The sequence below is a fragment of the Hyperolius riggenbachi genome, chromosome 2 (assembly GCF_040937935.1).
Source record: "Hyperolius riggenbachi isolate aHypRig1 chromosome 2, aHypRig1.pri, whole genome shotgun sequence".
Classification (NCBI taxonomy): domain Eukaryota; kingdom Metazoa; phylum Chordata; class Amphibia; order Anura; family Hyperoliidae; genus Hyperolius; species Hyperolius riggenbachi.
Window position 1 is genome coordinate 38,799,792 of NC_090647.1, and position 14,263 is coordinate 38,814,054.

The 14,263-nt window shown below is 44.7% G+C and overlaps 1 protein-coding gene across 6 annotated transcripts in view; it reads right to left on the reverse strand.

Annotated features, from left to right (window-relative positions):
* Positions 1-1,605: 1,605 nt before the first annotated feature.
* MYO7A (myosin VIIA) overlaps positions 1,606-14,263 on the reverse strand; it is a 277,532-nt gene continuing 264,874 nt past the window's right edge. For all 6 annotated transcript variants that reach the window (XM_068266665.1, XM_068266666.1, XM_068266667.1 and 3 more), the window contains 5 exons: positions 12,345-12,530; positions 9,977-10,093; positions 8,333-8,416; positions 4,423-4,542; positions 1,606-2,286 (listed from right to left, as the gene is read on the reverse strand). In XM_068266665.1, the coding sequence (XP_068122766.1) occupies positions 2,197-2,286; positions 4,423-4,542; positions 8,333-8,416; positions 9,977-10,093; positions 12,345-12,530 (597 nt within the window). In that variant the 3' untranslated portion in view covers positions 1,606-2,196. The remainder of the gene's footprint in view (positions 2,287-4,422; positions 4,543-8,332; positions 8,417-9,976; positions 10,094-12,344; positions 12,531-14,263) is intronic.

Consider the following 14,263-nt stretch of genomic DNA (forward strand, 5'->3'; position numbering starts at 1 on the left):
GAATAGCTACAGCAGAGGGCTGATAGTAGTAGTGATGGGTCGTTCGCGAACGACAAGAGCCGGCTCTCAGTTTTAAAAGAGCTGATGCCTCAGCCGCCCCATAGAGCTCTGATTTGCTCTGTAATAAAGGGCGCTGAGGCATGCTGGGAGATGTAGTCCTCCTCTTCCAGCTTGTAGGAGTGTATGGGGCGGAGCAGAGCAGTAGCAGGAGGGATTGCCCCATTCCGAGAAGCAGTCTGGAGTATCCATAGAGACGGGGGCGGGGCTTTTACTCCGATTCTGAGTGGTGTCTAGTGACATTTAATGAAGAGCCGATTCAGAGCCGTAAGAGCTGGCTCTTTGATGGGAGCCAATTCAGAAGAGCCGATTCTCCGAGAAGAGCCGGAATTCCCATCACTAGATAGTAGTACAGCAGAGGGCTGAAACCTAATGCTCTTGTGTACTGTGCAGCAACATGAATATTGTGCACCATCTAGTGGACAGTATAGTTAATGTTTTATTTCTCTGCACTAACAGAAGCCTGGCAAGGGTCTATTAATACTATATTAAAATACTATGAAAATCTGGATGAAGATATGGTTTTGGAATAGTCCATCTCCTCATGGAGTTTTCATTTTCAAAAACACTTCCTGAACTTCAGTTGCTGAGTCGCACTGCCAAAAATAATGTGGAAATGAGTATCCTACTCACTTCAGGTTCCCTTTAAATGACGGGGGTACTCATTGTAAAGGTATGGGATAATAAAACTAGCTCCATTACACTGCAGCCAGTCCATAGGACCCCCGGGTTAGCCGTAACCATTTAATGCACAGGCTATTTGGCATGGTCAATGAAATGGTAATAATCAGGGCCGGTTCTCTCATGAAGCAAGGTGAAACACTTGCATCAGAGATTACAGGGACAGCATGTTTGTACTGTGTTTACACTAACAGCATGCAGTCAGAGTAGGAGGAGAAGTGAGAGGAGAGTTAGGTGAAGAGGTCATCATTGGGGAAAAGCAGCTTGTTGTGCTGTGTGAGGAGTCTGACAGGGAGTGAGGAGGGGTGGAGGCAGGAGAGCAGCAGTGTTTCATTTGACTTGTACAGCAGAAGGGAGGAGGTGGCACTGCTGACCTGACTGAGGAGGAATGGAGGATGGCCAACTGGCTGAGGGTGAACAGTTTGTTTGTCAGCCAGTGTTATTATGTTAAGCTGCAGCATGTCATGTGAGGACATTAAATGAAGCATAGTAAATTGTCAGATGCTGTGCAATCATTCCAAATCGGGAGGGGGGGCAGATCATCACAAGTTTGCCCCAGGCAGCAAAAAGTCTAGAACCGGCCTTGGTAATAGCCCTGAGTTGATGTAAACTGGATGCAAATTTACATCCATTTTCACTTTTAAATTGTTAGCATCTCAATATCATTAACCCTATATCTCTATAGCTCATATCTCATGAAATTAGTTTAAATTTGACCAAAACATGGTATTGCTGGCAACTTCATCAGCTGTCATGGGGGAGAATGAGGAAATTCTACGCTTTTGTCAGTAGAAACCACAGCCATTTTTTTCTATATTTTTTTAATTTTTCAAATTCAAAATTTCAAAACAAAAAAAAAATGGTACGTCATTTTAAGTTAAATAAATAATATACTTTGTTAAAATTACTCTTTTAAACACAGTACACTTTCTCTAGGACTCTCATCAATATATTAGAATTTTTTCCCCATGAAAAAACTTTTTGTGATATTTTCTGGAATTTTTTGATTTCCCGTGAATTCCTTTTTTTGGGGAGATCTTCCCGGCTGAATTTCTCTGCAGGGATTGGTCGGAACACCCGAGTAGCGCTGGTCTTGTTCTACGGCTCTGAACGACGCCAAGACAGGAAATTCCGCCCGTTGACAATACAGCCAATGCTTTCTGTAGACTGCTGTTCATATTAACGCAGATCATTGTTTGTTCAGTGCCTCCGGTTCATGGCCCGGTACTGTAAACGTGACAGTGGCCGCCATTGTCCTTACGGTCCTGGTCACAGGTAGTCGTCCTCGCTGGAGATCGAGGTGGAGCTTGCGGTCTCTGAAGCATATGATTCTCGGTACTCTGCAACGCTCATGTTCCAGGTCTGAGGACGGAAGGTCGTGCCCCAGCTGCACGGGTAGCCCACGGACTTGAGAAAGCGGATCCGATCTACCGCCAGTTGCCAAAGCCCCCCCTCAGTTCACTTGCTACCCTTTGTCCCTCGTTGTTTATTCATCGATGTCAACATCTGGCTGATATAAGATGTCAGAAGATCGTCCATCTTGTATCCCTAAAGAGATAATGAAAATGATTAACTGGTTGGGGCTCTAAGGTGTTTATCCCTTAAAGTGGACCTGAACTCTGGCACAGGACAGAAGGAAAACATAGAGAAATGCACCCTGTGTGTATTTAGAGAGTTTAGCCTGTTTATTTACCCCTCATTTTTGGCTAATCACAAGTGTAATTTGATCTCTCGGCTGTGTCAGCTGACTGCCACGGCAGAGAGGCTACTTTGGAAGCACAGGATGTTAACTCTATGTCTGCTTCCATGAGAGCAGAAATTAGACACACTGCAGATTTATTGCAGGATTTGTATCAGCTGTAACACATAAATGTTTTTCTTTAAAGGTTATTATGCTGTTGCTTATCTTTTACAGCAGAGAGGAAGTTCTGAGTTCAGGTCCGCTTAAAGAGACTCCGTAACAAAAATTGCATCCTGTTTTTTATCATCCTACAAGTTCCAAAAGCTATTCTAATGTGTTCTGGCTTACTGCAGCACTTTGTACTATCACAGTCTCTGTAATAAATCAATGTATCTTTCCCCAGTCAGACTTGTCAGCCTGTGTCTGGAAGGCTGCCAAGTTCTTCAGTGTTGTGGTTCTGTGATGAGTCTCCCCCCTCCAGGCCCCTCTCTGCACACTGCCTGTGTATTATTTACTTCTCTCTGCTCTATTATCTTTTACAAGCTGGATAAATCATCCTCTGAGCTGGCTGGGCTTTCACATAGTGAGGAATTACATATGGTGAGAGCTGTCTGCACTCTGCAGGAAGAAACAGCCTGACACTTCAGTGGAAGATAGCTGCAGGGGGAAAGAAACGCACAAATGATCTCTTGAGATTAAAAAGGAAGGGTGTATACAGCCTGCTTGTGTATGGATGTATTTTCTATGTGTGGACATACTGTACATCAACCTACTTCCTGTTTTGGTGGCCATTTTGTTTGTTTATAAACAAACTTTTTAAAACTGTTTTTAACCACTTTTAATGCGGCAGGGAGCCGCGAAATTGTGACAGAGGGGAATAGGAGATGTCCCCTAACCCACTGGTATGTTTACTTTTGTGCGATTTTAACAATACAGATTCTCTAAGGTTCCTGACATGTTTTTACACTTTAACTATGTCTAATTATACAGCTGTAAGTTGTAACTGTTTAAAGGGATACTGTAGGGGGTCGGGGGAAAATGAGTTAAAGTTACCCGGGGCTTCTAATGGTCCCCCGCAGACATCCTGTGCCCGCGCAGCCACTCACCGATGCTCCGGCCCCACCTTCGGTTCACTTCTGGAATTTCAGACTTTAAAGTCTGAAAACCACTGCGCCTGCGTTGCCGTGTCCTCACTGCCGCTGATGTCCCCAGGAGGGTACTGCGCATGCCCAGTGTGGTCTGTGCCTGCGCCGTACGTTCCTGGTGACATCAGGGGGGGGGGGGGGGCGAGGACACGGCAACGCAAGCGCAGTAGTTTTCAGACTGGAGGCGGGGCCGGAGCATTGGGGAGTGGCTGCGCGGGCACAGGATGTCTGCGGGGGACCATTAGAAGCCCCAGGTAAGTTCAACTAATTTTCCCCCGACCCCCCCTACAGTATCCCTTTAAGTATACCATCTAAGTGATACATATTTTGGTGTTTGTTTGTTTGTTTTTTTCAGGACAATCTAGGATGTCTCTGGGTAATATATTTTTCAAAAAATGATTTTAGTTTACATTCATTTTACAGGGTAAATTAAGGCGTAAATGCAGAAATTGCACTTTTTTCACCCTTGTTTTTCCACAGCTATAAAAAGTCATAAAAATATATACTTGGGCCCTTCCTGGATAGAATGATACCACACATGCCTTATTTTACTACTAGCTGGGGCTTGGAAGGTAAAACTGATTATCAGCTCAGCTATTACCGGCGTCCTGTACCCAGATTATCAGTTACCCAGCTATCGGCCACTGACCAAGAAATAGTTGCGTTTATGTGCATCATCTCAGCCACTTTCAATTAAAAATGACTCATATTTTGTGCATACAGGTGACTTTACAGTGTGAGCTAACAGCACATGGCAGCCTGCATGCTGTGCAGAGGCCCGGAGAGCCCATAAAGTGGGTTGGTAAATGCACTGTGCAGATGCAGGACCTGAGGGGTGATGTAGAATAGGTTATGTACCAGTGAGGTCTCGCAGAGCAGTTTGCTGCCTCGCACCAGATTCCCGATGGTGATGTGGAAGTAGGTGTTGCCACTGCTCCAATTGGAGATCTTGGTGAAGGGATGGGTCGCCAGGATATCCTGTAGGGAGAACATCACAGTCATTATGCTTGTTGTGTCATGTGACATTACAGATGCCACGTCTATAGCATCATGTGACCTCACAGATGTCATGTCTATAGCATCATGTGACCTCACAGATATTGCATCTATAGCATCATGTGGCCTTACAGATGTCACGTCTATAGCATCATGTGACCTTACAGATGTCACGTCTATAGCATCATGTGACCTTACAGATGCCACGTCTATAGCATCATGTGACCTTACAGATGTCACGTCTATAGCATCATGTGACCTTCCATCATGTGACCTTACAGGTGCCACGTCTACAGCATCATGTGACATTACAGATATCACGTCTATAGCATCATGTGGCCTCACAGATGTCACGTCTATAGCATCATGTGACCTTACAGATGTCACGTCTATAGCATCATGTGACCTTACAGATATCATGCCTATAGCATCATGTGACCTAACAGATGTCACGTCTATAGCATCATGTGGCCTTACAGATGTCACGTCTATAGCATCATGTGACCTTACAGATGTCACGTCTATAGCATCATGTGACCTTCCATCATGTGACCTTACAGGTGCCACGTCTACAGCATCATGTGACATTACAGATGTCACGTCTATAGCATCATGTGACCTTACAGATGTCACGTCTATAGCATCATGTGACCTTACAGATATCATGCCTATAGCATCATGTGACCTAACAGATTTCACGTCTATAGCATCATGTGGCCATACAGATGTCACGTCTATAGCATCATGTGGCCTTACAGATGTCACGTCTATAGCATCATGTGACCTTACAGATGTCACGTCTATAGCATCATGTGGCCATACAGATGTCACGTCTATAGCATCATGTGGCCTTACAGATGTCACGTCTATAGCATCATGTGGCCTTACAGATGTCACGTCTATAGCATCATGTGACCTTACAGATGTCACGTCTATAGCATCATGTGACCTTCCATCATGTGACCTTACAGGTGCCACGTCTACAGCATCATGTGACATTACAGATATCACGTCTATAGCATCATGTGACCTAACAGATGTCGCGTCTATAGCATCATGTGACTTCAGATGTCATGTCTATAGCATCATGTGACCTTACAGATGTCGCGTCTATAGCATCATGTGACTTCAGATGTCATGTCTATAGCATCATGTGACCTCACAGATGTCATGTCTATAGCCTCATGTGACCTCACAGATGTCATGTCTATAGCATCATGTGACCTTACAGATGCCACGTCTATAGCATCATGTGACCTAACAGATGTCATGTCTATAGCATCATGTGACTTCAGATGTCATGTCTATAGCATCATGTGACCTCACAGATGTCATGTCGATAGCATCATGTGACCTCACAGATGTCATGTCTATAGCATCATGTGACATTACAGATATCACGTCTATAGCATCATGTGGCCTTACAGATGCCACGTCTATAGCATTATGTGACCTTACAGATGTCACATCTATAGCATCATGTGACCTCACAGATGTCATGTCTATAGCATCATGTGACCTCACAGATATTGCATCTATAACATCATGTGACCTAACAGATGTCACGTCTATAGCATCATGTGACCTTACAGATATCATGCCTATAGCATCATGTGACCTAACAGATGTCACGTCTATAGCATCATGTGGCCTTACAGATGTCACGTCTATAGCATCATGTGACCTTACAGATGTCACATCTATAGCATCATGTGACCTTCCATCATGTGACCTTACAGGTGCCACGTCTACAGCATCATGTGACATTACAGATGTCACGTCTATAGCATCATGTGACCTTACAGATGTCACGTCTATAGCATCATGTGACCTTACAGATATCATGCCTATAGCATCATGTGACCTAACAGATTTCACGTCTATAGCATCATGTGGCCATACAGATGTCACGTCTATAGCATCATGTGGCCTTACAGATGTCACGTCTATAGCATCATGTGACCTTACAGATGTCACGTCTATAGCATCATGTGACCTTCCATCATGTGACCTTACAGGTGCCACGTCTACAGCATCATGTGACATTACAGATATCACGTCTATAGCATCATGTGACCTAACAGATGTCGCGTCTATAGCATCATGTGACTTCAGATGTCATGTCTATAGCATCATGTGACCTTACAGATGTCGCGTCTATAGCATCATGTGACTTCAGATGTCATGTCTATAGCATCATGTGACCTCACAGATGTCATGTCTATAGCATCATGTGACTTCAGATGTCATGTCTATAGCATCATGTGACCTCACAGATGTCATGTCGATAGCATCATGTGACCTCACAGATGTCATGTCTATAGCATCATGTGACATTACAGATATCACGTCTATAGCATCATGTGGCCTTACAGATGCCACGTCTATAGCATTATGTGACCTTACAGATGTCACATCTATAGCATCATGTGACCTCACAGATGTCATGTCTATAGCATCATGTGACCTCACAGATATTGCATCTATAACATCATGTGACCTAACAGATGTCACGTCTATAGCATTATGTGACCTTACAGATGCCACGTCTATAGCATCATGTGACCTTACAGATGTCACGTCTATAGCATCATGTGACCTTACAGATGCCACGTCTATAGCATCATGTGACCTCACAGATGTCATATCTATAGCATCATGTGACCTTATAGATGTCATGTCTATAGCATCATGTGACCTTAGAGATGTCATGTCTATAGCACCATGTAACCTTAGAGATGTCAGGTCTATAGAATCATGTGACATTCAGGCCCGGATTTACCTGACAGTAGCCTATAGGCACAGATGTCCTGGCGCCCTAGACTCCGCCCTTCATGTACCTACAAACCCCCGCCGAACAGCACTGCAAGTGTGCTGGCTGTCCCAGCTGTCACTACTCCCTTACTTCCCTTGCCCGTCATAGTATTAGGTAGCCAGAAGTACCCTCAATATTAAGTAGCTAGAGGTACCCTTTGGAGATCTCATCAGTGGAATGCTGAGAGCCAGGTGAGTATGGGCTGGTCCACACGGGCGTTTCTGTGGCGTTTAACGCGGCATTTCAGACGCTGTGTTTTTTGGGATCTACCGCTGTCCCATTCAAGTGAATGGAAGCGTTTAGAGCTGGCTTTTCCAGGCTTTCATGAAAGCCTTGCAGTAGATCCTGGCGTTGTGTCTTGTCTTGAAAGAAACATGTTGCTTTCAGAGGTGGTAAATGCCGGGAAACAATTGCAGAGGCCCGAACTGCTAGCCTTGAAGGCTTCCCAAAAGCCTTCAAAAGCTAGTGTCTAAACTCGAAAGCTCAGCACAAGCCCGTGTGCACCAGCCCTAACCCCTTATTTACACACTGCTCGGGATGCTGCATAGGGAAGGAGGGAGGGAGGTGCTCAGGGTGGGGAGTGAGCCGCCTTTTCACCATCACGCGCCTGTAGGCACGAGCCTACAGTGCCTTATGGTAAATCCGGCCCTGGTGACTTTACAGATGTCATGTCTATAGCGTCATAAGACCTTAGGGATGACCTGACAGAAATTATACAGTGGTTAGCAGTGGAGGTGCAGCAAAATGGCCTGACAAGCGACAGCTGTTTCGCAAGGCTACTGCTTTGTCAGAGGCCAAAAAGTATTGTGGTAACCCCTGGAAACAGCTGTCGGGCCATTTTTCTGCACCTCCACTGCTAACCACTGTATCCTTTACCCAGCTGGAAATAAAGATGTCTGGTGCCCCATCTACTCACTACTACCGAGGAATGAGGAGAGGAAGGCTTCTATACGTCACCTTTGACTTGGGGTCTATGAGGCTGACTCCGTGTTTGTTCACAGCGATCAGAAGGATCTCAGGAAAATGCGGCTCTGTGGTTTGCTAGGAGGAAAAAAACAGGATAAATAGTTGACAATAAGTGACAGTATTGTGCATTCATCTCATCATTTTACAGTCACAGTGAATAGATTAAAGCAAACTTGAAGCAAAAATAAACTTATGGGATGATGAATTGTATGTGTAGTTAATACAGCTAAGAAATAGAACACTAATAAAAATAAAAAAAAATAACGCCTTTCCACCTGTATGAACCGGCCCAAATACACAGCAGCGAGTCTACCCTCTCCCCACAAACACACATTGTCCACCAGTCTTATCTTTTACTAGCTGAGGACTCAGCATTGGCCGGGTATGTATTTGGTTGTTTTTGGCTCCGCCCACTTTTTCTATCCTTGACACACAGTCACTCAATGACCAAGTTTGTGAGCTTTGGGGTCGTGGCATCAAAAATTTAAATTTTCCCATGGAAAAGGAACAAATCTGATTGGCTGTTTGTTGCCCACCCCCTTTTCAGAATTTAAACCCCAGTCACCCAATGACCGACTGTAACAGGTTTGAGGCTTGTGCCATTATCAGTGTAAGAATATGAGCAATTTAAATATTCCCCTGGAAAATAAATAGGTGAATTTTGATTGGCTGTTTTATGCTCCGCCCACTTTTCCTCAATTTTTTTACCTTGGTCACCAAGTGACCAACCGTGCCAAGTTTGTGGACTCTGGCTTGATTACTGTGAGAATGGCAGCCTTTTACATTTTTTCCATTGACGTGAAAGGGTGTAATCTGGTTGGCTGTTTGTGGTTCCGCCCAGGTGTGCAGGGGGGATGCGAGACCCCAGAACATATCATCCCAGGTAGTAAGGGATCTGCATACCAAGTTTCGCGGAAATCAGTCAAGGCGTTTGTAAGTATGTATGTGCCACCATCACTCAAACATATGATTTTATATACAGGTCCTTCTAAAAAAATTAGCATATTGTGATAAAGTTCATTATTTTCTGTAATGTACTGATAAACATTAGACTTTAATATATTTTAGATTCATTACACACAACTGAAGTAGTTCAAGCCTTTTATTGTTTTAATATTGATGATTTTGGCATACAGCTCATGAAAACCCAAAATTCCTATCTCAAAAAATTAGCATTTCATGAAAAGGTTCTCTAAACGAGCTATTAACCTTAAACGCCTGCAAAAGATTCCTGAGGCTTTTAAAAACTCCCAGCCTGGTTCATTACTCATAACCGCAATCATGGGTAAGACTGCCGACCTGACTGCTGTCCAGAAGGCCATCATTGACACCCTCAAGCAAGAGGGTAAGACACAGAAAGAAATTTCTGAACGAATAGGCTGTTCCCAGAGTGCTGTATCAAGGCACCTCAGTGGGAAGTATGTGGGAAAGAAAAAGTGTGGCCGAAAACGCTGCACAACGAGAAGAGGTGACCGGACCCTGAGGTAGATTATATGCATTATATGCTAATTTTTTGAGAAGGACCTGTATAGATATACAGTACAGTAGATTGCAGTTCTAAGTAGTGAGTAGATATGCATCTGAACAGGGGGCGTGGTCAGGAAGAATAAGGGGAGGGGCCTAGAGATCACTCACCTTAACTTCAAAGAAAGCTGACCCAAATGTTGGCCATTTGAAGATGATCTTCAGAAAGGCAACCTTGGACTCCTCCCGGGTCTTCCCAGCATGCTTATTAAAGTAGGCGATAATAGACTGTGGGGGAACACACAACACAATTACTGATACATGCCTAAAGGTGCCCATTAATGATCCAATCTTGATTGTACAATTTTCAAATGTATGCAACTATTATGCAAATATGGCAGAAGGTGAACAGAGTCGCCAAAAGGATAAAATATGCTAAAATTGTTAGGGAGGCGGTGGTGGACTCACCTCACCCAAGCAGACATGAAGCTTTCAATTTTTGATCAGAACAAATTTATTCACATACTTCCAAAATATAAAGCAACGCGTTTCACAGGTATATTCCCGCTTCCTCAGGCAATAATAGGAGGAGTATCACACAGCAACAAGTCTAGTGTACAACCAGCACCTCTGTCAGGAAGCGCTAGGCGTACACTAGACTTCTTGCTGATACAGGAGCCAAAATAATTTACAGCTGATTTACTTACCTGTGGCTTCCTCCAGCCCCTAGAAGCCTCTGTGTCCCCTGCCGAACTTCCACCATCTGCCACTCTTCTGGGGTCCCCTCCAGAGTGGCTGATGTGTCTTCTGCACATGCGCACATGTGTACTCCATCTCCCTCCCCCCGGGCCCGTGGTGAGTGTTGCAGGCACACCTGTCATGCGGCATGCCCCCTCCGGTGTATAGCATCTTTTTGAATTGCCACTGCGAGCCTTCGTACCATGTGACACTGCTGCATGTACTGATGTCACTATAGGTACAGGCGCTTGCACTTCAAAAACTATATTCCCCTCCACGCACCCTGCGCTCTGCCAACAAGATGAATTTGGTTATTCCCAGGATTCACCTAAAAACATTTGGTGCTCGGGCCTTTTCCTATGCAGCCCCCACTCTTTGGAACTCACTGCCACAATCAGTGCGAGAGGCGCCTTCTCTGGGCAGCTTTAACCGCTCAGGAGGTTTTGTAGGCTCAGGAGTCCCCCAGGTGAAAACTATTGGATTAAATGGGATCAGAACATATTAGCTAGCACTAGGCTAGCTAGTATAGGTGGCCGGCACCACCCGATCGCCCCTGTTCTCCCCGATCCAGCCGCTTATACATTACCCAGCATGGCTCCGGCGATCGGCGTAGCCTCCCCACACAGCTCCGGTCTTCTCTATGGGGAGGATCGGGTCTGTGCATGACATCAGTGATGTCATGTACGATCCTAAGCGAGGGGATCGGGAGCGATCAGGTGGTGTTGGCCACCTATACTAGCTAGCCTAGTGCTAGCTAACACGTATTGATCCCATTTCATGTAATAGGTTTTAGCTGGGGGACTCCTGAGCCTATTAAAACCCCTAGAGCGAGCAGATTACTGAGGTTTAAGTGGCCGGTTGCCCCCATGCGGTGTCCTTTCTGGACTACCCCTCCGTTATCTTGGCAACAGGCTGGCTACACTTTCTTCTTACTCGCTTCCTTCCTTCCTTTCCTCCTTTTCTTTCTCTTCTTCTACACTTCTATCTGAATCCCCTCTTTTTCCACCTTCCCCACTCTTCTCGATCTTCCCTTCCCATCAACCCCTCCTCCCTCCCCACCTTCCCTACCTCTCCCTCAGGTATTTGTAGTCCACGGCAATTTGTCGTTGCTGCTGATGGGTCTCCTTAAGAATGTTCCTCTGGCTATATGTCTGGACTATAAAGGATTTTGGTACCTGTTGCCTCGTTGCTGCCAACACCCATTAGAATTGTATGTGTATCTTTGTCGCTATATGCGGCTACTATCCATACCTGATTCTCCTTTTCAGTTAAAGGTTCCAGGAGAACTTTTTTGAAAGAAGAAAAACCCCTAGAATGGCATGCCCGACACAGAGGCGAGTTTTTAGCTTTTTCTTAACCTCCTGAGCGGTATGCTCAGGAGGTTAAGAAAAGGCTAAAAACCCGCCTCTTTCCCTGAGCCTTTGAGACTGCAGATCACAGCGCTTTGAGTCCCCAGGGAGAAAAGCACCATAAAAATCTAATTATTATTGTTATAAAAAGGCGCCAGACACAGGAGTAGGCAAGAAGCCCCGCTAGCATGACAGGTTCAACACTCAATATGGACCCAGAGGATAAATGTGTGTGTGTGTGTGTGTGTGGGGGGGGGGGGGGGTCTTGGGGAGTCCCAGCAGGCGGAGTCAGCAGCAATAGGATGATCTCTAATAGATTTCTTGCTTCAGGGGCAGATAACAGATCCCTTTCTCATCAGACTGGATCAGAGAGGGATCTATCTGTTGGTCGATCTGGTGGCAGATCAGGACACACCCCTGATTTCTATCTCCATAGGATCAGCCTGACTCACCCTCTTCCAGTCGTCGGGGTTCAGCTGCCGCACCAGATCTTGAGGGACCAGCTCCTTCAGCATTTTGGGGATATTCGCGAAATAGGATTTATCATCTTCAAACTTGACCCTGTAGATCAGCGCCCCCAGCTGGAGGACGTCCTCCCGAGTGCACTTGTGGTAGCCGCGCAGGTATTTCGGAAGCTCCTGAAAGAAGGACATGTGCAGTTATAAAGAGGCTGCAAGCGTAATACATCTTTATACTATGTGTGACTAGGGGTGTGTCAGGGGTGTGGTTAGAGGTATGGCAGGGGTGTGGCTTAAGTGTCCCACTTTCTGATTCAAAAAGTTGGGAGGTATGTCAGAACCCCCAACAGTCCCGTGTTCCCCAAGACAGTCCGATTTGGAGACTCTGTTCTGCTGTCCTGGAGCTCTGGATGAATGTTCTAGCATAGGGATAACCCTATGCCACGGAGGCTGTTACTGTTAGAGGCAGAAGACTTTTTTTTTAATTAAAAAAAATGTAATTAACCACTTAAGCCCTCGGTCGTTTTCACTTTATGCATCCGAGCAATGTTCACCTCCCATTCATTAGCCTATAACTTTATCACTGCTTATCACAATGAACTGATCTATATCTTGTTTTTTGCCACCACCAATTAGGCTTTCTTTGGGTGGTACATTTTGCTAAGAGCTACCTTACTGTAAATGCATTTTAACAGTAAGAATAAGAAAAAAACTGAAAAAATTCATTATTTCTCAATTTTCGGCTATTATAGCTTTAAAATAATACATGCCTCCATAATTAAAACCCACGTATTGTATTTGCCCATTTGTCCCGGTTATTTCACCGTTTAAATTATGCCCCTATCACAATGTATGGCGACAAAATTTTATTTGGAAATAAAAGAGCATTTTTTCCGTTTTGCATCCATCACTATTTACAAGCTTATTAAAAAAAAAAAAAAAAATAGAAATATTTCATCTTTACATAGATATTTAAAATAGTTTAGACCCTTAGGTAAATATTTGTGTTTTTTCTTTCTTTATTTTTTTATTGTAATGTTTTTTTTATTTTTTATTATTAAACATTTTATGTGGGTATTTTTGGGAGGGTGGGATGTAAATAGTATTTGATTTGGGTCAATATATGTGTATTTTAATTTTTTTTTACATTTAGATGTAGTTTTACTTTTTGGCCACAAGATGGCAACCTTGAGTTTGTTTACATGACGTAACTCTAAGTGTACAATGTACGCTTGGAGGGACATAGGAGACAGAAAAAGCGAAGCTTCCGAGAGAAGCTGTCGCTTTTTCTGCGGGGGAGAGGAATCAGTGATCAGGGACCATGGCCCGATTCATTGATTCCTGGGCTAACAATCCGCGGCCGGGAGTGCACATGTCCTTCTTGACGTAGAACTACGTCAAGGAGGACAAAGTGGTAAAATATTAAAATGTTGCATGCCCTCCCTCCTCTCAACTAACCTCCCCCACCCCTCGCCACATCTAAAGGCTGCAGGCAGGGGAGGGGTGGGGGGGGGGACTATTTTCCCACCCGTCTGCTGTCGACACATGAATACCTCCTCCCTGGCCGACCCGACAATATATCTATAGTTACAGCCAGGGAGCAGCGCTGCTTAAGCCCCGCCCATTTGCATGGATCCACCCATGTTCACATCTATGTTCTATACTGTCTGTCTTTGTATCATGTTTGTCCATTAACTACTTACTGCAGCAGGTGCAGTATAATCACGTCCTGGGAAACTTCATTTGAAGTCCCAGGGACATGAAAGTTAGTCAATGGGAGCTCTACTGTTACTGCCGGTTAGCGGGGACATGAATGAATGGGAACGCAGTTCCTATTCATTAATCTAAGTCCCCGATTCAATGAACGCCGACGTCTATGAGATGCCTGCATTCATTATATCTTCCTGTTGTTA